This window comes from Beta vulgaris, chromosome 5 (genome assembly GCF_026745355.1).
Source record: "Beta vulgaris subsp. vulgaris cultivar EL10 chromosome 5, EL10.2, whole genome shotgun sequence".
NCBI lineage: Eukaryota > Viridiplantae > Streptophyta > Magnoliopsida > Caryophyllales > Amaranthaceae > Beta > Beta vulgaris.
This window is the reverse complement of record NC_079206.1, coordinates 12016244-12039365: the sequence shown is the minus strand read 5'-3', so window position 1 is coordinate 12039365 and position 23122 is coordinate 12016244. Positions and strand designations below refer to the sequence as shown.

The window sequence follows — 23122 nt, the reverse complement described above, 5'->3', positions numbered from 1 at the left end:
TGATGATGTTGGTAAAGTAATGGATGAATATGCACTATTTACTATGAAGAGTGGACCTTTTGAGGATTCTACTTGTATTTCAAGGATGCATTTTATGGATCTTAAGAGTTGGTGGGTAAACTTTGGAGCTCAAACTCCTCTCCTCTAATCTTTGGCATTTAAAGAGCTTGGGCAACTAGGTTATACTCCTGGTAAATATATACTACTATAGTTTTCATTCATTAATATTTTACTTTGAAATGAAAATATCATATCTAACTTGATGTAGTGGTTAACACGGTTTGTATAAACTTGAACTCACAAAATTAAATCTTGTATAATATAAGTATTTTTTAAATTGTTTTACTTATATATGGGTTACATGTTATAAAGCAACCTAAAAAAGAGTGTCACGTGGAGTATTTCCTTGTTTCTGAACGTCTTTCAATATAATTGTATAGATAGAATTGTAATTTTTCATATATGATGCTTTAAACTGGACTCTGGAGAGAGGGTAAAGGAATGCGGTGAGAGCCCCATGTGAAGGATGTACTCTATTGTCAACTTAATTTGATAATGATATACTTTCTTTTTCCGGAAAAATTGACAATACGGGTCTGAACTTTTGGGCGATAAAAGTTTAAAGGTCCGAACTACTGATTAATTCACTAGTAGAAAAAGGACGATTGCTCCCCTGATTTGCGTCGCACAGACACGGAAACGACGCACAATAAGGATTTGCATCGCATGTAGGGAGCTGTGCGACGCAAATCACAAAAATCTCTCCAGCAGGTGCATGCGCAGAATATGCGTCGCACCATCCTCACATGCGATGCAAATTAACAATGTGCGTCGCTTGTTGCGTATGTGCGACGCATATTCCACGCACCAGTTGGAGAGATTGGTTCCAATGTGCGTCGCACAATATAAAGGTGCGTTGCAAAAGGCTAATGTGCGTCGGACCCCTTGGCCCATCCGACGCACATCAGCCCACCCAACTCAATTATAGAGCCTCTCCCTCTCCTTTTAATTTTCCCAAACCCTAAAAAAACTCTAGCCGCGTCTAACGTCTTCCCCCCCCCTCTCTCTCTCTCTCACCCTCAAACCCAAACTCCAGCCACTCTCTCTCACCCTCTCGCGTCTCTCTCTCTCTCTCACCCTCAAACTCTCTCTTTCTCACCCTCAAACTCTCTCTCTCTCTCTCCGTCGAACGAACAACGAACAAACAGAACAACAAACAAACAGAGCCTCTTCGTCGACGGCGTATAATCAACTTCGTCGATGGCGTACAACAGAACAACGAACTCTCCGGCGACTTGGTTTTTTATGGATGAAACTCTCCGGCGACAGGTTCGTTTTTTTTTTTTCAAATTTTCAATCTGATTTTATAATTTCCAAGTCTACAATTTTCTTTTTTCAGATCTACAATTTCGTTTTTTCATTTTTCATTGTTTAGATCTAATTTTTTTTCAGATCTACAATTTCTGTTTTTTACTTTTTATATATGATTTTTTATTGACTTTTTTTTCTTATTTTCATTTTCAGATTTGTTTTTGGTTTTTCTGGAAGTCTTCTTCATCGGAAATTGAAGGAAATTGAAGTTTTTGGTGCTTTTGTCTTCCATAATCAGTTTCGTTTTGTGTAGGAGCTGTAAATTATGGAATTTTGGTGGTTTATTGTTTTGTATTCGAGTTGTAAACTATGATATTATGATATTATGGAATTATGTTTGTTTATTCTGTTGTGTTCGAATGCCTTCTTCTTCTGTTTGAATGCAATATAGTTCGGATTTTGGTGGTTTATGGAATGCAGTAAGCTTGTTCAATATTTTCATTTCATTTTGTTAATGTATTTTGTTATTCTACGCAGATTCATGTAGTTTGAGATATGATTCTTGTAGTTTGCAAGTTTGCACCTCATTCCTAGTTTTTTTTAATTAAAATTTTTTTTATTTTTTTTTTTAAAAAATGCAATTTGCGTCGCACGTAGCTCAAGGTGCGATGCAAATCACTCATCTGCGTCGCACCCTAGGCGATGTGCGACGCACATTTCCCTTGGCTGGATGGAATTGGGGGCTGGCAAGATCCACTTGCGTCGTACCGTATAAAGGTGCGACGCAAATAGCTGAACCATCTGCGTCGTTTCCGCATACGACGCAGATCATTTCTGAGTCATTTGCGTCGAGGGCTTTGGCGTCGCACCGTAGTCCGACGCAAATAGGCGCCTCACATCCGACGCAAATTGCCTTTTCTGTACTAGTGTATAACCTGTGCAAGTTTCTACTTTAGGGGGTATTAACTTTTAGCGGGCCTCAATAACTTGAAAATGACGATCTTTTTCAAAATCCCACCTAGTTCCTACTTCTCTCCCTCAATTAAGCATTCTGGTATAACCCACATTTTACAAATTATGACTTACTAAGCCAGTTTTAAGTCACTAAGGTCCATTAAAATTTAAAACTCCCTAAAGTAAACGAAACAAAACTAATAATGCTGAGATTGTTTGTACATAGCTCATTCACCGAAAGGAAAAAACCAGCAAAAACTAAGTACCTCTGATAACTATACTTGAAAGTTTGTTTTAAGATACTTATTCACAAAATTTTAACACTTTATTTTTTGGGTTCATAGAAATATATCGGTGGCAAGTTCTTGATACCACCTGATATGTTTCTCTTTACTACTAGTTGAACTTTTCTCTTATGTACTCTATATCGAATTTAAAATCGAGAAACTGCTCCTCCACTAAGTTCTTGATTCATCTACTGTCACAAAAAATAATAAGAATTCCTAAGATATTCTCTAATCAATCTTTTTTCTCCTAACTGGCATGACTAGTATCCCACTAATACCATCTCTAAGAGATCACCCTCTCTTAATTCATTCCACTATAAATGAAGCTAAATCCCAAATTCAATTCCTACAAAACTAAAAAATCCTAAACAACCATCTTTTTGTAGGGTGGTGTGTGTGCTAACATTACCATTTGAGCTAGTAATCAACAACATTCATAAATGGCTCTCTCACGTACTACTCTTGCCCTTACTCTCATTGTCGTACTTGTAGGGTCTGCCCTCGCACAAGGCCCCTCTATAGCCCCAAGCCCGGCCCCTACCACATCTGTGGCACCAGCCCCCACCCCAGTCATGTCAGCTCCCGCCCCATCAACGCTCGCCCCAATGGCGCCCCCAGTTGAGGCTGTTGCCCCAGTGATGCCCCCAGTTGAGGCTCAGACCCCAGCACTAGTACCACCTATGTCCCCAACCGAAGCCCCAGTGATGACCCCACCCATGGTCATGGAGGACCCTACCATGTCCATGGCCCCTGCCCCCGGTCCATCCGTGGATGGTCATCATGATGGTGATGGTCATGATCATGATGAGGGTAGTGCTTTTCTTCATGGAAGCAGCTTTGCTCTTGTGGCTGCCCTTGGAGCCGTTGCCGTCTTTGCCTAATTCAAATTACTTGCATCATATGTTTAATCACTCATTTGCAAACTCTTTTATTATTATCTCATGAAAGAATTAAATGTGTCCCTTCAAAAAGAAAGAATCAAATGTGTCTTTTGTAGAATTAAGCAAGTTTGGAGAATCATGTGTTCTTCTTACTTGTATTGTTTTTTTTTGTTAAACTCTTAAACATTTGGCAAGCCAAGTGCTCTCTATTTGTTGTGGGTTGACTTTTTGTCATGATATTTAATATTATATTTTATTATTATTTGTTATTCTCTTTCTATATTTTAATAAAGTTTAGCATCTTCTTGCAATTGAGAAAGATTGGATTGAGTTAACCTTTGAGTTTCATAACTTTAGAGGTTAACAAGTTAGAGGGTTACTCTCGTTAATTACAATACTCAACACAAAAGCAAAAGAAATTAAATTTCTACCTTAAGAACATGAACAACGGGTGGATTAGTCTTAGTTGATCTTAATATTTTTTTTTTCCTACTCTCTCCTCCTTTCCTTCTTCTTAAACCTCTGATCTTATCTCAAGAACTCTCCACCAACTCATCTTTTTTGTCACAATGGATAGTCAAGGCTTAGTTGATAATTCTATTTCTTTCTCTTATTTTTCTATGCCTCACTAAATTCTCTGTTCTATCCAAAATATGTTTATTTTTATATGGACTAGATAATTTGTAATCATATTTCAATTAGTGAGATATTAATCTTTAATTTTAATAATATTTATTAGTAACTTAAGTTAAGTTAATTAAATAAGTTACGCTGATTATATATATTTCTTTCAATAATATGGCTTGGTTTGTATCAAATTTGAGCTCAACAATTTATAGACAAAAATATCTCAACATAGCTATTAGTGTAATTTTAAAAACAATTATAAATTAATTTTATTTTTATTTTTGGAGGTTAACAAGTTAGAGTATTACTCTTATTAATTAAAATACTGAATACAAACATAAAATAAAAACTTCCACCTTAAGAGCGTGAGCAATGCATGGGCGTAAACTATTTATCATATACTTGGGTGTACCGTGAGCTGGTATATCAAGACTATTTTTTTTGCTCATTTACGATCATCTAAAATAAGTAGAATATGCTAAATAAAAAGAGTTTCAAATAAGCAAATGAACAAAAATTAGTCTTGGATGTACCATGCACATGATACACCCAGGTGTATGATGAATAAACTCGCAATGGGTGGTTAATCTTAGCTGGTCTTATCATTTCTTTTCCTACTCTCTCCTCCTTTCCTGCTTCCTTAAACCTCACATCCTAGTAACTCTCCCAACTCATATTTTTTCTCATAATGAGTAGGCTAGTCTTAATTGATATTCCTTTCTCTTATTTTTGCTATACCCTACTATATACTCTCTATTCTACCCAAAATCTTTAGTTATGTATGGACTAGATAATTTATAATCATCTATAGATAGTGAGATATAATCATTAATTATGCATTTTAATAATTTAGTTAACTTACGTTACGTTAATTAAATAAGTTACGCTAATTATATTTCGTTCAGTAATATTTGCTTAATTTATAGTATCAAATTTGAGCTCAATTTATAGATACAAGTATAGCCTTTGGTTTAATTTAAAAAAATATATAAACTGATTTTTTTTATTAATGTTACAAAATTCATGAGATGAAAATTACGTTGCACAAGTGGTGGAATGGGGTTGTTTACTTATTTGATTTGAATAGAACGTGTGTGGGGTTTTGATCTCCAAATGCGACGATCCAAAAAAATTGTCAGGGTTTAAGCCAATTAGCTGCTATAATGGACTTTATAAAGTAATATCTAAAATCATAACTAATAAGTTGAAGGTATTTTTTTAATGATATTATCTTTGTTAATTAGAGTGTTATTGTTCCGGATTCGTCTTATCACTAATAAGTGATAATGCTTTGATTGATTTCGAAGTTTTTAACTCGATGAAGAGAAACGGGGAAAGGTTTGATGAGTCACTAGCCTCAAACTTGATATGAGTAAGGCATATGATAAATTGAAATGGTTTTTTTCTAGAAAGAGTAATGTATAAATCGGGGTTATGTGGAGCTTAGATAAGAAGAGTTATGAATTGTCAGGCGACAATTTCCTTCTCTCTCAATAAATAACAACAATATCTATGGCACAATCTCACCATCACAGGATCTTAGGCAAGGTGACCCTGTATACTCATACTTATTTTTACTATGTGTTGATGCTTTTTCAACTATGTTAACTAAAGTAGCACAGTATGAGAAAATGGTGCCATAATACGCAACGACTCCCTTAGAGTGTCTCATCTATTTTTTTTGCCGATGATAGTATACTATCTGCAAAGGCTAATCTACATAAACTTTAGAGATGGCTAATATCATTAGTAAATATGAAAGAGTGTATGGTCAAACTCGACAAGATAAAAGTGGCTTTCAGCAAATGTGTTACAGTTGACAGCTTAAATTAGATTGTTGATACTTTAGCGGTGCGTGAGGTAGCGAAACATGAGAAATATTTGGGGATTCCGACTATTACCGGAAAACCAAAAAATGCTATATTTTCATGCTTGAAGAAGAGAATTTGGAAGAAGTTGAGTGGATGGAAGTAGAAATTGTTGTCAAGACCGAAAAGGAAATACTCATCGAGGCGGTGGCTCAGGACATCACTACATATATGATGAGTATTTTCAAAATCCCCAAAGGCCTAGTTGATAAAATTCATGTTCTTTTGTACTGTTTCTGGTGGTGGGAGTCAAGTCCAGATGAGCACACGCTACATTGGCATAGTTGGGAGTTTGGGACAATCTTTGTATCCCAAAGGCGAGAGGTGGTCTTGATTTTTGGGACTTAAAATGTTCAACCTTGTTAGAACAAGGGTTTCGCAAAGGCAGAAATAGATAACTTTCAAGGCTGTGCCGTGATAGGAGATCACTGACTTGAAAGCAATTACGGCCCGACAATGGTGGTTATCGATCTTGGCCGGAATGCTCCCCAAGGTTTACACAGCAGCTAAGAATGCAACCACTAGCAAACTGAGCTTTAGAGAATAGCACGAAACCCAGGAAGAGAGAAGAGAAGAGAAGAGAGAAGAGTGTTTGTTTTGTGTATATCTGACTGAACAGAAGGCACTGATTTTATAGGGAAAAATCAGGCCAAAAACGGGCAACAATCAAGACAGAATTAATTAGGCGGATAATTAGGGATTGCCATGAATAATGTAACGGTCAAAACGTTCCAGAATTCCAACAGCCACAACACGCATAGCTCCCGGGTCCAAAACTTTAGTTAAGTTAAGTTTATTCCCCAAAGCCCAAAGCCCGGTCCGGTCCGGGCGGGCGGCGCGCGCGTGTGTGATAGCAAGCCCAAACCAAACATATCATCCAACCACAAAAGCATCTCTAGTCACAACTCAATAGATGGAAGGAGGGAGGAAGTATATAAACATGAAGAAATTCCCTCCCACAAGCAATGTGGGACAAACAAGAAAATAAGCCAAGGCTTTTCCAAGCCTTAACTCCAACAAACCTAACTTTGCTTGTAAATCAAATATAGCGTCTTTATAATGTAGGGGATCAATACTCTACTTCACAATGTGTTGAAGGCTTTGTACTTCAAGCATTTAGGTGTCTTTGATGTGTATAAAGGCTTATTAATGGGAAGTATGTTGGAGTGGGGGGGGGGGGGCAAAGTCAATGTTAGAGTATGAGTATTTGGAGTGGGAAGGAGATTGATATTGCATTTTTGCCCGATTCTTGGTTGGTAAAGGATGGAAATCCTATTTCACCTTTGCCATTGATGCAGACGAGCAATATGGAGTTACATGTGGTTAATATGATCAATTTCGACAGTGGGGAGTAGGACGTGGATATGGTTTGGAGTAATTTGTTGGTTGAGGAGTGTGGGCTACTATTTTGGCAATTCCACTTTCGACTCGTTGCCCAAAGGACAAACTCTATTGGAGACAATCTAAGGATTGCTTCTACAATACCAAGTGGGGTTATTGGCTTGCAGAACTGGGACTCCAAATGGCCAAATGGTAGTTGTAAATGAAGCTATGAATGATGAGGAGATATACTGAGGGATTTAGAGCATTGAAGGACCACCAAAATCGTAACATTTCTAGTGAAGGGCTTATAAGGGGAGTTTAGAGGTTAGAAAAAGGCTTTATATCGTTACATTGCACAAAGTGCTACATGTCCGGTTTGTGGTTATTGTTAAATATAACATCACAGAATGTGATCAGCAGCAGCAGCCACAGCTACAACCACCTGATCCTGATGGCAACCAACTGTGCCAGCTCAGCCAGCTCAGCATAAAGTAGTTATTAAGTTTGTTACTGATATTTTCAGTTAGCTTGTAATTCAGTTAGTTTGTTAGCTCCTTTTTCTTTCTGTTATTAGCTAGTTTTTCTTATCTCATTATTGTATAAATAGAACACTTGATGTAGTAGTTTCATTCATTCAGAAAATATAGCATTCTGCATTTGTAAATACTCTCTCAAATAATATGAATTAGTTCTAGGCCTGAGCTCCCAATGTAGAGCAGTGAAGGAGAAAAATCTGGTGTGTTTCCATTGTTATTTCTTGCTGTGTTTTTCATTTGTAACATGGTATCAGAGCACCAGGTGCTTAATATTGAACGAATCTGTGAAAAATAAATTTTTCACAATCTTCATCTTCTTTCTTGATAAATTCTCAAATTGATTCTTAAAACTTATGTGTTCTTTGCATAATCTGTGATAATTTTCACAATCTTCATCTTCTTTTTTGATAAATTCTCAGATTGATTCTTAAATCTTCTGTGTTCTTTACCTAATCTGTGATTTTTCTCCATAATTTCTGTTATCTTAAGATCAATTGAGATCTATAAAATGTCTTCTTCTACTGAAGCATCTGCTACTGAAAATACTACTGAAAACATACAAAATCCTACTTCTCCTTACTATATACATCCTTCAGATAATCCAGGAATGAAGTTAATTTCTCTTCAATTCGATGGAAGATCTTATACTGATTGGAAGCGTTCTATGTTGATTAGTCTATCTGCCAAAAAACAAACTAGGATTTGTAGATGGTACAACACTAACCTCTACCTTCTAGTCCTGTTTTAATGCATGGAAAAGGTTGTAACAATATGCTGATTTCTTGGTTGCTTGGAGTATTAGATCAGAATATTTGCAAGAAGTGTGTTGTTATTTAGAACAGCACATGAAATCTGGAACCAATCTTGAAGAAAGATATGGTCAGTCATCTGGAACTCAATTGTTCTCTCTCAAACAGTTTTGAATGATCTTAAACAAGGGCAAGATGATATCTCAACTTATTATATTAAGTTGAGATTATGGATCAACTTGACTCAATTGATCCTATACCTCAATGTGAGTGTAAAAATTGCACATGTACAATCACAAGAAAGTTGCTCAATCTCAGCAAGATAGAAGGTTGATTGAATTCATGATGAAGTTAAATGATGGCTATGAAGTCATAAGAGGTAGTATATTAATGATGTCACCACTGCCTATGATATCTCAAGCCTACAGATTGTTGATGCAAGAGGAGAAGCCAACAGACAACTCTCTCATCAGTACAATGGAAATGAAGATAACATGGCTTTTGCTGTAATATAAGAAGAAATTTGGGAATAGCAGACGAAATAAGAACTACAATAGTTCTTATAGCAACAATAACAACTACAATTCAGATAGACAGAGATTTGGAGGAAAAAATAAGAGATGGAATAATAATCTCTATTGTGATCATTGTCACATGACTGGACACACTAAACAGAAATGCTACAAAGCTTGTTGGTTATCCAGCCAATCATCCAGCTAATCAGTTCAAGAAAAGGGCTGCTGTAGCTTGCAAATGATGACAGAGAAGATGTGAAACACTCTGTATCATTTACACACCAAGTCAGTATGATATGTTCATACAAATGATGAATCAACAAAAATCTACAGAGGATCAAACTACATCTTCAGCACATGTGGCAGGTACACATTGTTTCACTTCTATTCTTAAAACATCATGGATAGTTGATAGTGGAGCAAGTGATCACATGTGCTATGATTTGTCTATGTTTTCATCATACAAAGTTGCATCTAAAGAGCAATTTATAACATTCCTAATGGAATAAAGTAAAAGTCACACACATTGGAAATATAGATTTGAAAAATGGTATAAAGCTGCATGATGTGTTATTTGTACCAGATTTCAAGTTCAATCTTGTTCTATACTAGAATGTGCAAAGACTTGAAGTGTTCTGCAGGTTTGATTACAATACTTGTTACATACAGGCCTTTCAACGAGGCCACAACTTCTTGGTAAATTGGAGAATGGTCTGTATTACTTGGATGCTTCCTTAACACCTTTGTCCACTCAGAATCAGGTTGTCTCAACAGCATTGATGAATGTAAATGATGCAAATAAAACCAAGCTTTGGCACCTTAGGTTGGGTCACTTACCAGTTGGTCAACTACATCACATTCTACCCACATTTGATAGCAAGACAACTTTAGATTGCTTGTGTCAAATTTGTCCTGCAGCTAAGCAACCTAGAGTCTGTTTTCCTTCTAGCAGTATAAAAACTACTGTTGCTTTTCAAATGTTACATGTAGATGTATGGGGTGCATATAGAGTTCAAACAACTCATGGATGTAGATTCTTTCTTACAATAGTTGATGATTTCACTAGGATGACATGGGTGTTTTTACTTCACAATAAATCAGATGTTGTTATTGTTTTTCCTCAGTTTATGCAATATATTGAAACACATTTCAGGCTGTTGTTCAATTTGTTAGAACTGATAATGCTCCTGAATTATGTGAGGTATCTTGAAACAATTTTATTTGAGCAAAGGTATTGTCAATCAAAGAAGTTGCCCTGATACACCTCAACAAAATGGAGTTGTGAGAAAAACATAGGCATATTTTGGAGGTTTCAAGAGCATTATTCTTCCAAGCAAAGCTTCCTGCCAAGTACTGGGGTGAATGTGTTTTGTGTGCTGTACATCTCATGAATAGAATGCCTTTACCTGTTCTACATAATGTCAGCCCTTATGAGAAGCTATATGGAGAAATTCCTAACCTAGATCACTTAAGGGTCTTTTGTTGCCTATGCTTTGTGTCCACACCTACACATAATAGATCTAAATTTCATCCTAAAGCTGTCCCTCATGTGTTTCTTGGCTATCCTAGTGGTCATAAAGCATACAAAGTTCTTAACCTACATACATTCAAGATTACTATCTCAAGAGATGTTGTTTTTCATGAACAACACTTTCCATACCACTACAAAGATTCTTCTTCCACTTTTCAATTCTTTCTACCTATTTCCACAAATTACACACCAATCTCTCATGATGACATACCAGATATTTTTTACACTACTGATACTCCTCTATCACAGCCTGATACATCTTCTGTTATACCACCTTCTCCCTCTATTCCTTCTTCTCCTCCTACTGTTTCTCTTCCTCCTTCTTCTGTTTCTCCCACTGATATTGACAATTTGATTGATATTAGTTCTCCACTTCCAGTCAGAAGAAGTTCTAGAACTATTGTTCCTCCTGCACACCTATCTGACTTTGTATGTAACACAGCTTCTTCCACTAATCAATGGTGTGCCCTTATTGCTTATAACTCTTTACCTCCTAACCATCAAGCCTTAATTTCTACTACTGAGTTGCTCATTGAACCTGTGTCTTATAAAGAGGCTGTTAATGATCCTAGATGGATAGAAGCAATGGATAAGGAACTTTCTGCATTACAAAAGAATAACACATGGCTCTTAGTTGATCTCCCACCTGGAAAGAAGCCTATAGGCTGTAAATGGGTGTATAAAATCAAGCAGAAATCAGATGGTAGTATTGAGAGGTTCAAAGCTCGTTTAGTGGCAAAAGGTTACAATCAAAAGTGGGGCATAGACTATGAAGAAACTTTCTCACCAGTCATTAAGATGACTACAGTTAGATGTTTGATTGCATTAGCTGCTAGCAAGGGCTGGGATTTGTTTCAACTTGATGTAAACAACGCATTTTTACATGGAGACCTCAAGGAGGAAGTGTATATGACAGTTCCAGAGGGAATGGATAATTCTTCTAAGAAAGTGTGCAAGCTTGTCAAATCCTTATATGGCCTTAAACAAGCTAGTAGGCAATGGTTTGCCAAGCTTGTGGGGGAGCTGTTGCTTAAAGGTTTTCAACAGTCAAAAAATGATTACTCATTATTCATCAAGCATACACATGGTCATATCACAATTTTAGCAGTATATGTTGATGATATAATCATCACAGGAGATGATTTGGATTATACATGACATTAAAACTCACTTGGATCATGTGTTTAGTATTAAGGATCTTGGGAAGCTCAGTTTCTTTTTGGGTATTGAAATAGGCTATTTGAAATCTGGTATTTGCCTTACTCAGAAGAAATTTACAAAAGAGCTTCTTGCTACTGCTGGGATACACAATACAAGAGCAGTTGCTACACCACTTCCTATAAACCTAAAACTTTCTGCAGAAGAAGGTGATTTATATGAAGATCCTAGTACCTACAGGTGTTTAGTAGGTAAGTTGAATTTTCTTACACATACAAGGCCAGACTTAGCTTATACTGTCCAACATCTGAGCCAGATTCTTCAAGCTCCTAGAATTCCACATTATGAAGCCCTTGTTCATGCTCTTAAATATGTGGCCTCAACCCTGGGCCAAGGAATTTTATTGAATGCATCAGATCACTTAACATTGCAAGCATATTCAGACTCAGATTGGGGAGCATGCTTAGATTCACGAAGATCAATCTCAGGTTATGTACTTCTTTTGGGAAAGTCTCCAGTAAGTTGGAAATCTAAGAAACAAGGCATTGTGTCCAAAAGTTCCTCTGAAGCAGAATACAGAGCTATGTCAGCAGCAGCTAGTGAAGTTACATGGCTTGTGCGTCTTCTTGAAGAGTTGGGTGTAACTAAGCTCAAGCCAGTCACATTACATTGTGACAACCAGAGCTCCATACACATAGCTAAGAATCCTGTTCATCATGAACGAACTAAGCACATAGAAATTGATGTGCATTTCACTAGAGATAAAATCCTAGAAGGTCTGTTACAACTTACATACTTGCCTACCACATCTCAGCTTGCTGATGTATTTACAAAAATTTTGCCTTCACAACAATTTACATATCTTTTATCCAAACTTGGCATGGTTGATACCTTGCCTAGTTTGAGGGGGGGTGTTAAATATAACATCACAGAATGTGATCAGCAGCAGCAGCCACAGCTACAACCACCTGATCCTGATGGCAACCAACTGTGCCAGCTCAGCCAGCTCAGCATAAAGTAGTTATTAAGTTTGTTACTGATATTTTCAGTTAGCTTGTAATTTAGTTAGTTTGTTAGCTCCTTTTTCTTTCTGTTATTAGCTAGTTTTTCTTATCTCATTATTGTATAAATAGAACACTTGATGTAGTAGTTTCATTCATTCAGAAAATATAGCATTCTGCATTTGTAAATACTCTCTCAAATAATATGAATTAGTTCTAAGCCTGAGCTCCCAATGTAGAGCAGTGAAGGAGAAAAATCTGGTGTGTTTCCATTGTTATTTCTTGCTGTGTTTTTCATTTGTAACAGTTATGACAATGAGAAAATAATTTATATCCTGTTCGATTGCACTGCTGTCAAGAAAATCTTTGATCAATGTGTGCTTGAAAGTGAATTGATAGATTCTTCTTCCTCTTTTGATGCTAGATGGGTGTGGCTATCAAAGAGGCTATATATGTGTTGTCGACTTCGTTCTATGGCAGCTTGTTATGGGCTCCATGGACTTGTAGAAACAAAATGTTCTTTAAGTAGGATAAGCTTGGTGCCATTTTGTTGCTGTCGATTACATAAGAATGGTGGAGGAGTATAAGGGCAACACAAAGAAGTTACTTATTGTTGCAACCCCAACCACTGCTGTACTGCTGTTGGGTCCCATTCCTTTTCATGGTCTTACCATATGTATGAGATTGTCAAGGTAAATACTTGTGCACAAATAGTTTATGGCGTTATGACATGTCTTGGTGTATGTGCTTGTTAGATATTGTGAGGGGAAGCTTCGGGTGGCTGCAACAAAGAGGATCAATGCTGCGATTGCGGATATGGTCGAGGCACAAGCTATAAGGTCTAGTCAGTTGATTGCAAGGCGACTTGGGTATGCAAAGGTTGTGATCGAAAGTGATGCAATTGATATTGTAAATGCATCGATGGGATGATCAAGGGTTATTCTCCTGTCTATTTAGTCTTTGATGATATTCTGAATGATAGCCTTCTCTTTTATTATTTTGTGTTTTCTCATGTGCAAACGAATTAAATAATATTTAAACAATAATAATATGAATATTAAATAATAATTATAATGATAAGTAATAATAATGAATAATAATAATAATAGTATTTTGGATATTTTTAAATGATAGTTATAAATAAATAATATTAATAATCATAAATTAATAATAATAATAATAATTAATGATAATAATGATAATTAATAATAATTATATTATATTATTTGTATTAATATATTAATACTTGATGATGATATATAATAACAATAATATCTAAGAAGTAAATTAATATTACTATTTTAATAATTAGATTTAACAATATAATAATATTTAGTAATAAAAATAATGATTGGGTTGGACCGCGAAAATTACATCATAAATCGTCTTGACGCGATTTGATTGGTTTATGGGCTAAAAAAACGTGGGTTTATTTGTGCTTTGACCTAAACCATGTTCCTCCTAATAATAATAGTAATAATAATGAGCAAAGCTATAATAAACAAAATAATATATAGAAACAACAACAATGATGATAATAATAATAATAATAATAATAATAATAATAATAATAATAATAATAATAATAATAATAATAAAATAATACTTCATAGTAATGATATAAAAATAAATAATAATAATAATAATAATAATAATAATAAAAAAAATAAAATAATACTTCATAGTAATGATATAAAAATAAATAATAATAATAATAATAATAATAATAATAAGAGCAATTAGTAAAATAAATTATACCAACATAATAATAATATTTAACAAAATGGTTATAAAAGAATGGAGCTGAACTGAACTGAACTGAACTGATTGGAGCTGAACTGAACTGAACTGAAAATAAGCTGGGGAGAACAGGTCCTAAGTATTAAACGAGTCGTCATGTCAGATTGGTTAGAAAGTACAATCCTAACCTAACCCGTTCAATAAAATGAGTCGTGTCGAGTGAATTCGCTTACTTTCACGAGTCAAAAGTTTTAACCCAAACCCGCTAATTTCATGTCGAGTTATTGAAGTCGAACTAACGGGTCATATCACTCTTTAACACACTTTATAATACTTCCCACTCACACGTCAGATTGCCCTATTTTTCTAAACTAATTTTCCGTTCAGTTCAATTCAGTATAATTATACTTTACTCTTTAGAGTTCAATTTTTCTCAATTTATTTCCATTTAATTTAAATTTAGTTCACTTCAATTCATTTATTGGATCTAGTTTAGTTACTCTCAGTCCAAAAGAACTTAACTTGGTCGTTTCTTTATTTCTCCATTTCTGATTTCTCCTGGTTATTCTTCCTAATTCAATCTAAATTGTAGTTTTACAAGAGAGAAGGAAGAGAAAACATAAAGTAAAAGTTCTGCTCCCTCCTCCCTCCTCCCTCCTCCCTCATACTGCAAATAGAACATTTTTATTCTTATGTGAGATTGTAGAAAGCAAAAATGGAGGGCACTGCTTCTCCTTCTGCTACAAGTGCAAGTAAAAGCAGCAGCAGCATGAGTAACGGAGGAAGCATTATCGTAAAGAAAAGTGAGAATTTGAGAATTGAATTTCCTTTTACGCTTAAAGTGGGCCAGGTCTTCACTGGCTTTGGCGTTGGTTGTGGTCTTGGTATCGGTGTTGGTCGCCCCATCAATCTAGGTATTTCTCTCTCCTCTATATTTCTACACTTTCTGTTTTTTCACATTGTGAAATATGGATTTGGGAAATTTGTTTAAACGCAAAAATGGGGAAAACCCACATCAATTACCCCCTCAAAAACCCTGTAAAGTTCCAAGTTTTAGTTTTTTTGTGTTATTGGAAGTAATTTTAGTGGTTTCTTTATATTGGTTTTAATCCGTTTCACAAACAAATGTGGGTTGTAGATTTCCAAGTTTGATTGCTTTATTTGGGCTAATTTAATCATTTTTTTAATAGTGTTTGTGTATGAATGTGTGTTCTTAGCTATCAAAGTGGTTAAGATATGTATTATAAACTAGTTCTTGTCCCGTACGATACGCCCGGATTATTTACCAACCTGCATTTGAAATCTTCAATAGTATCTTGTCTTTAAATGATTTTCTCCCTCACAAATACCAACATGAGTATGGTAGCGTAGCTGGCTAGTGTATTAGCATATCAAATGAGAGTCATGGTTTCGAGTCTTGAAACACACATTTTTATTGCTTAATGTCTCATTTGATTGTGTGGGGGATATGTGTATAGTGCTCTGATTGGAGAAATTTTGAATAATAGATTTAACTTACATGAGGTAGCCTTTGAGTAAATTTTGTTTAAGTTCTTTGGTAGGAATTTCACCTGGTAGGCATCCATTGACCGCTTTAACCTTCAGGTACATTTGCTTGAGTCTGTGCTTTGAATTTTGTTGCGAGAGGCCTTTTTGCTAGCCTGCACGAAGTAGGTATAATGCTGTTTAACTATTTGGCATGGTTGAGATCCATATAGAGGTATCATTGTGGTCTAGAGAAGAACTTGTTATACCATTAGATGAGGAGGAAACAAGTTTGACTTCATTAAAAGTTTCCTGTAAAGCTATGTCATTCATTCCAAAATATGCATACCTGCTAGGTTTTACACTCAATAGTTAGCTCAGTTGGTAGGAAGGTGTACTAATGCCATTCAAGCTATCCATCTCATATAGGCAAAGCTTGGGGTTTGAGCTTTACCACTATTAATCCTAGTTGGTTAAAATGATGTGATATTTGAGGTTGTTCTATATTTGGGGATTTTGATTTTTTGTTTGCTTTTAGATTCTAACCCATTGAATTCTTACTTGACTGATTTACTTGCAAATGGTTAAGAAATTTATTCCAGGAAGTTTGGCATTCCTTTTTTTCCCTCCCCCTTTTTCTTTAAAATTTTTCCTATCCTGTTTCGTTCACTTTTGCTACTTCAGTGTCCTAACAAAAGCAGTGAAAATGCTTCATATTATTCTGCAGTTACCAACCTGTTTTATTGATCTGTGGAATGAGTTGCTTTGAAGAATCTCAATCAATTGATCAATCTTGTTAGGTGCTATCCCTATGCTGAACCAAGTTATGAGTGCTGCAAGTGGTGCTACGCACGCCCTGTCTGGTGTTGGGAGACAAGTGAACCACTCTGTATGTAGTATCTTTTTTTTTTCGCTTTCTGTTCTGCCATTTTGATTCACTTGTTTGTTACTAATTCATAGGGCGATTTCTTTTTAACTGTATCATGTATTACCTATTTTCAGTTGAAGAAGATAGGTGCAAAGAACATTGAGGCAGGCATAGGGTGTGGAGTTGGTTTTGGCCATGGTTTTGGAATTGGTATGTATCTGTTAGGGTAGAGAAAAAGTTAGTATAATATCTTACTGTTGCTTTGCTCTAGCTTCCATTTGGGACTCCAACGACTGCAGCAATATTGTAGCTTTATAGGGCGAATGGTTGTATCTTATTGAAAAAGAAATCACGGTGCAAAATACTACTGTTTAACACATGTACTGAGGTCAGGTCACCATTAATGAATTAATGGAATCAATAGAATGAACTTTCCTGTCCAACAGTAGTTAAAAACAATATAAGTTAAAGGCGGCTAGCTATTCTTAGCTACTATAGGAGCTCTGGATACATTGTACAATTTTGCTCTGCTCATCTGCTTGATGAGAGCCTGAGTTACTAGGTTGTCAAGTCAATTCAATTATACTTTGTTTTGGCTTTTCATTTCTTAATGTTAACTAAATGGCTTCAGTTAAATGCAACATTTCTGTTTTCTCATGCCATATAGCAATGTTGATATGCTAGAACTGGATGGAGAAGAATAAGCCATCGACAAATACAATGGCAACACATGAAGTTTTTACGTACTCTAAACTAGATGTGACTTGTGAGAGAGATCAAGAGGCTTAGCTTTGTTTCATAAAATTGAGCAAAGAGATTCGTTTATATTGTCATGAATCATGATGTTGGCTTCACCGCTTCAGCTAACCTGTTAAAGAAAGATGCCGGTTAGTAAGATTGATAGACTCATGTCGTTGTAAATAAAATGATGCAGTGGTTTCTTATTGAGAGCCTTGAGCATTTAGGTACTAAGAATCCTCTAATTATCGACTAGTAGAGTGGAGGAACCAAGAGGAAGTTGAAAATAGATTATTAACCTAAACAGGAGAAATTAAGGTTTCGTTAGACATCCCCTCAGTATACTATCAATAAAAATATATACCTTAAGCACAATAGAAAAAAAATGAAGTAATTGGTGTTGGCGTTCTCCACTCCTCTGTACATTCCTTTTCAAGCGGGTCTCATTTGTCCTTACTCCATCTTTTTTTGGTGGAAAAGCTAGATTTCTTACGCCAGGGGGGTTGTTTAGAAGACCTTTTTTACCCCTTGCATTTTGATCTGTGTGAAAGTGTTGGCTCTTTTTTGTGGAGTTGTATATATGGTGCAGGAGTTTTAGATAAAAACTCTCCCTTTTCATTTCTCATCTTTTGTTGGCTCAAAACAGCGCGTTGACTTCAATATTGTCAACCAGGGATGAGAAAGAAAAGTGATATTTTCCTTTTCAGGTCATTGAACCAGCAAAGATTAGATGTCAAGATGCACTACTGGCTAGTCTAATTTGTCTAATGTTCCCTCGAGTTGATAGCCAGTAATAGTATTGGCAGTTTGGCACTAGTGCAAAAATTTTACCTATGCAGTGTATGTCGATCCACAACAATACAAATAAACATATGATTAAAGCATTAAACATTTTTCTCTTGTTGGGTGTCTATTCATTTGATCGAATTCTCCATGGCCTTTTAATGCTTTTCTACCAAATGGAGTAGTTTGAATTTTGAAACCTTGAAACTAGAAATACATGCACTAGCTCTGTCTCACATGCATTATGTAAAGCAAGCTTCCATCTTCTTTCTGAGTTCTAATGAGAATGATTTGCAAGGAGATGATGCAGTATGAGTTTAGCTCTTCTAGATTTTATGTGGTTGCTGATGTCCAACACTTGAAGGTATTTGAGAAATGAAATTAGAAGAAGCAGCAGATTGTATTGATGATGGTAAAACAGAAGACATTAGAAGAGGATTCCCATTGTCTAAGCTTTCAAACGGCCTGGAACTGGACGTCTATGTTGGATGGAAACCTCGTGAATATGACGCTTCCCATTTATGAAACATGGAAACGCAGAACTGTAACAAATCCTAGCGGGAAACTTCTTCTTCGAGAGACAAGTAGTTTCGTCCCTTCAAGTATCTTTGGACACACAGAAAGACATTTTCTTTGTGGTGGATCTTGGACTAAAAACATAAGAGGGTCAAGTCTCAAGCGCCTAAACATTATATCAAAAGTTGAATCCTCAACCATTACACTACAAGATTTTTATACAACATATTATGTTCAATATGCCAAAAGAATTATCAGGGGCCTTCCCCTCCCAGCGCCAACTAAGATCCTCCCCTTCTAAATTTAATTATATAAACCAAGCTAACTTTTATACCCTCTCTGTTTATATTGTTTGTTAATAATAAACAAAAGAGCTTTAGATTTTCATTTAAGGAGAAATATATGATTTATCCAAAAGCGAGGTTATTAGCTCATTGCCGTGGCACACAGATACTGTGAAAAAGGAACAGTATTGGATCGTTCTGCCTGCATTCTGCTATGCTTTATAGACGTATGCTATGCTTTAATTTTTAAATTTGGCAAAGGTATTTCGTGAATGTAAAGGGTTTTGTGAGTGCACTTTATATATATTGATTATAACTGATAAATTTTAAGTAGTGGCTGGTGGTGCTTGTGTTGCGTGTTGATACATAAACGTGTACCTGTGCAGGTCTGGCCCTAAAGCCTGGGGTGGTGCAACAGATCCAATTGTCCATTATAGTATGTATCAGTTCTTCTATAATTTCCTGAGCCCTGATGATCTTTGTTTGAAACTCTGATATTCTAAATTATTAGGAAACAGTGACCAAAGTGATGATGAAGTTTGGAGCAACTCCTGATTTATCGATTGGGCAAGGCCTTCTCCCTGCATCAATGCAAAGTAGTATGACTGTTGTTCATGGGTCAGCTCAAGATCCTTTGGGGAGTATTGCACAGTTTGGGAAGAAAATACCAGACATGAAGAGCCAAGGTCCAGCAGGAGATGGGAATGCGATTACACGGATGGAAAACTTTAGATCAGAAGATGTACCTTCAAAACTGTCCTTTGGTACACGAACTGAGAAGCTTATCAATGGCTTACTGCAGGATCCAGTTCTGGGAGGAGAAAACTCTGAGCTACTTGAGAGGGTATGTACAAGAATGGAAAATTTTATGTCATTACCTCCATCCCAATACGAATTTCTGTATATATATGTTATGATCTGTTACAAAAAAGGTCCACTTTTTTTATTTCAAGTTAATAATTTTTTTTTGTAAGATATCATGTCGTTGATAGTAAAAGATATTTTAATAAGGGGTAAATGTAAGAAGTAATGGAAGTGTTTTTTTTTTTCTACATGGGCATTCTTGATGGAAATGGACTGTGGTTCCTTAAGCTCTTAGTTACTGGTTCATTTTCTGAAACCATCTTGTAAGATGTAAAAAGTTTTGTAGGGTTTGATATGCTGATAAAGGTTTTAGTTTCTTGTTTGATTATATTACATTATTGTTCAACATCATCAAAGTTAATTCTAATCGTCTTGGATGACACTTGCAGAATGAACAGTCGGAGTCAGAAAACAGGGTGCTTCGGATGGTAATGTCTATTGTTTTTTGCACTTTTGCAGTCGGTAATCATTTTAAGAATTGCAGAATGTATTGGTGAAATAAGTATCAATGCAATCACTAACATTTCCAACCAAGTCCATGTTTTTTCTAACTCCATGTCACTAAATCAGCATCACATTAGCAGGAAGGTGCTATATTTGAAGGTACATGAGCAGGGCCCTCCCAAAATTCTTGGCGACCCTGTGCTAATATTAATAACTTGCCAAGAGAAATGGGATATGACAGTATCTTTTACAATGAGTACATTCCATATTATATTTCATGCCAATTTTTACAGCCAAAATGTTTAAAATACTAAGCAACCTAGTGAGATGAGAGAAAAATAGTGAGTTTTGCTTCTCTGTATGGACTAGAAAGTTGTGGCTCTTCACTTTTCAAAACCTTGTATTGTGGGTCACTTTGTGCATATTAGACGACCCTATTCATGAGTCAGCTTCTTTTTTCCCTTTTGATCAGGTAGTCAAACATCAGCAAGTCATCGAGGAGCTTATGGAAGAGAATGAAAGGCTTCGTAAAATATTGGTGGAAGACTTAAAAGTTCCAGCCAGTAAGCTCCAAGTTAAATATCAAGGTACAAATTCGTCCTTCTGTTCCGATTGTTTCAATTGCAGAAGAAAACAACGGAGGCGATAGAAGTTCCATTGTGAACTAACTACGTACACAAGTTCAATACCAACTCATTTTTTAGTTTTTCTGTTCACCTTTTCTCTGTTTGTTCACGTTTCTGAAATCGTTGGCCGTGACTCGTGATACACGTAAGTCGTATTTGCTAGCATACACACAAATACAATACTTGGAGAGATAATGAGAATAGGTTTTGAAGTGATTCAGTGAATCCAAGTAGAAAACTACTGAAAAACATTAGGCTATGTACTGTAGAAGAGTAATTACTCGCCATAACTTTTAGTTTTTGAGGTGCTATAATATATTTTCGTTTTGAGCTATATCTTCTTTGCTGCCTCTCTTAGCTTGATCAATCTCACTTTTGCTATACCATCATTGATATCATTCTCATCGTGGTAACTTGAGTTCAGTGATACAAGGAACGAAATTCGATACGAAACGCGGGACGGAAACGGAAACGGGAAACGCTACCTTGAGTGAATCGGGAACGTTTGGTGCTATGAGTTTGTAGACACTAAAAAATTATTAGGGTTTTACATGAAAATAAATTAATTATTATTGAGCTAAAATAAATATGAATAGCCCAATTTAATTAATTTAGCCCACTCAAATTACATATCCAAATTAGATTAAACAAATACAATTTGGGTTATAAAGTATTGGGCTAGCCCAGATTATTAGTCCAAATAAGGTGGTCAAGTGGCAAAGGTAAAAAGACTTCCAAGTCATAAACGGGCCCAAACCCATAAATTACCAAGTCCATGAAGGGATCTCCATTCCCTATAAATAGACCTCACATCTCTCAGTTGAGGGGACGGAAAAATCATTATTCTCAAGAGCTCATAAAATTCTCTTAGAATTCTCTCTGCAATTAGTCAACAAGCACATCAAAATTGTGCCGACTATTCAAATACACTCAAACATATTCGACTGAGATTCAAGCTTTGTCAGCCCTCATTCGAATATACCCAAACAAAACTCAAACTCAAGTTGACGTCGACAAAACGTCATCCCACACTCAAACTCAGGTTGACGTCGACAAAACGTCATCCCACACTCAAACTCAGGTTGACGTTGACAACAGGTCAGTCTACATTCAACTTCACGTCGACACCAACACGTGTCACTTTCAAGCTACGAAACGGAATCAGAGGACTTAGTTTATTTTTCATTATAAACTGTTTACAGAGATTGTACTCAATATATTTATTGAAATATAATTTCTTTGTTACTTTGTTTCTCGTCTTATTTAATTCGACTCGAAATTTTGTGTATACAGAGTTATGACAGTTTTTTTTAAAGGCCCAACTATACCTAGCCCACTTTAATGCTTTCTTTAAAACCCTAGTTGGTAAAACTTTAAGAAAAAGTCAAAAAGAAAAAAAATAAAGAGAAGGGGGAGGGGCACACCCACGTAATTAGAAACTGACTGGAGGCCCATTAAATGAAAAAGAAGAGAGGAAGACAGAGAAAGGAAATGTCGGAGGCTAGGGAAAGAATGAGAGAAAGCCAATTGCCGACCGCCGCTGCCAACCGCCTATGTCGGAGATCCGGGGATCTGACAACACCATCTGGCTCGGAATTCTTGCTAGAACCAAAGCCCCATGGTAATTTATCCTAGTATAAGCATTTTCCTCTTCAATTTCCAGATCTAGGTTTTCGAATCAACCCTAGATCTGTGATTTTTCATCTTCTTTTCTTTTCTTTCCTCCTCTCTCTCTCGGTCCTCTAGTGTCGACCCTTGAAGGAGAAAAAGGAAACGCAATGACCACCGTACTGAGACGCGAACCGCAGCGATTTGGGTCGCGTTCGTTCCGCGATTCGGTACGAACGACTCAAGACGCGATTCGGCCGTACGTCCCGCGTTCCTGGTTTCACTGCTTGAGTTTATATCGTTATATAGTTGTGGTAAATTTGAGTTAATATTTGTTGATTCTTTTCGTGTATCTGGAAAAACCGGCTCTAGATCATGAACCTTTATTTAGTTCTATCATTGCACTATCTTAGGGGCTGAATTGC

General features: G+C 36.1%; 2 protein-coding genes across 5 annotated transcripts; both read left to right on the top strand.

Moving 5' to 3' along the window:
- Nucleotides 1–2992: 2992 nt before the first annotated feature.
- On the top strand, nt 2993–3433 carry LOC104892866 (lysine-rich arabinogalactan protein 19). Its single transcript, XM_010678887.2, has one exon. It carries the CDS (start codon nt 2993–2995, stop codon nt 3431–3433), a length of 441 nt encoding a protein of 146 aa, XP_010677189.2.
- Nucleotides 3434–15043: 11610 nt separating this feature from the next.
- LOC104892814 (hypothetical protein) lies at nt 15044–21423 on the top strand. 4 transcript variants are annotated; one of them, XM_019249506.3, is made up of 8 exons: nt 15044–15395; nt 16767–16855; nt 16969–17044; nt 19542–19591; nt 19667–19999; nt 20248–20282; nt 20409–20447; nt 20936–21077. In XM_019249506.3, the coding sequence occupies exons 1-8, from the start codon at nt 15197–15199 to the stop codon at nt 20937–20939; spliced, it is 825 nt and encodes a 274-aa protein (XP_019105051.2). In that variant the 5' UTR covers nt 15044–15196; the 3' UTR covers nt 20940–21077. The 4 variants fall into 4 exon arrangements, with proteins under 4 accessions (XP_019105051.2, XP_048500863.1, XP_010677120.2 ...); XM_010678818.4 differs by lacking the exon at nt 20248–20282 and having other exon boundaries at nt 15046–15395; nt 20936–21423; XM_048644907.1 differs by lacking the exons at nt 15044–15395; nt 20248–20282 and adding an exon at nt 15425–15519 and having other exon boundaries at nt 20936–21423.
- The last annotated feature ends 1699 nt before the right edge of the window (nt 21424–23122 follow it).

Excerpts from the sequence above, each read along its gene's own strand:
- LOC104892866 (XM_010678887.2), top strand. The coding sequence starts at position 2,993 with ATGGCTCTCTCACGTACTACTCTTGCCCTTACTCTCATTGTCGTACTT.
- LOC104892814 (XM_010678818.4), top strand. The coding sequence starts at position 15,197 with ATGGAGGGCACTGCTTCTCCTTCTGCTACAAGTGCAAGTAAAAGCAGC. Across the intron at positions 16,856-16,968 it reads GGAGACAAGTGAACCACTCT|TTGAAGAAGATAGGTGCAAA; the intron begins GTATGTAGTATC and ends ACCTATTTTCAG. Across the intron at positions 20,448-20,935 it reads AAAACAGGGTGCTTCGGATG|GTAGTCAAACATCAGCAAGT; the intron begins GTAATGTCTATT and ends CCTTTTGATCAG.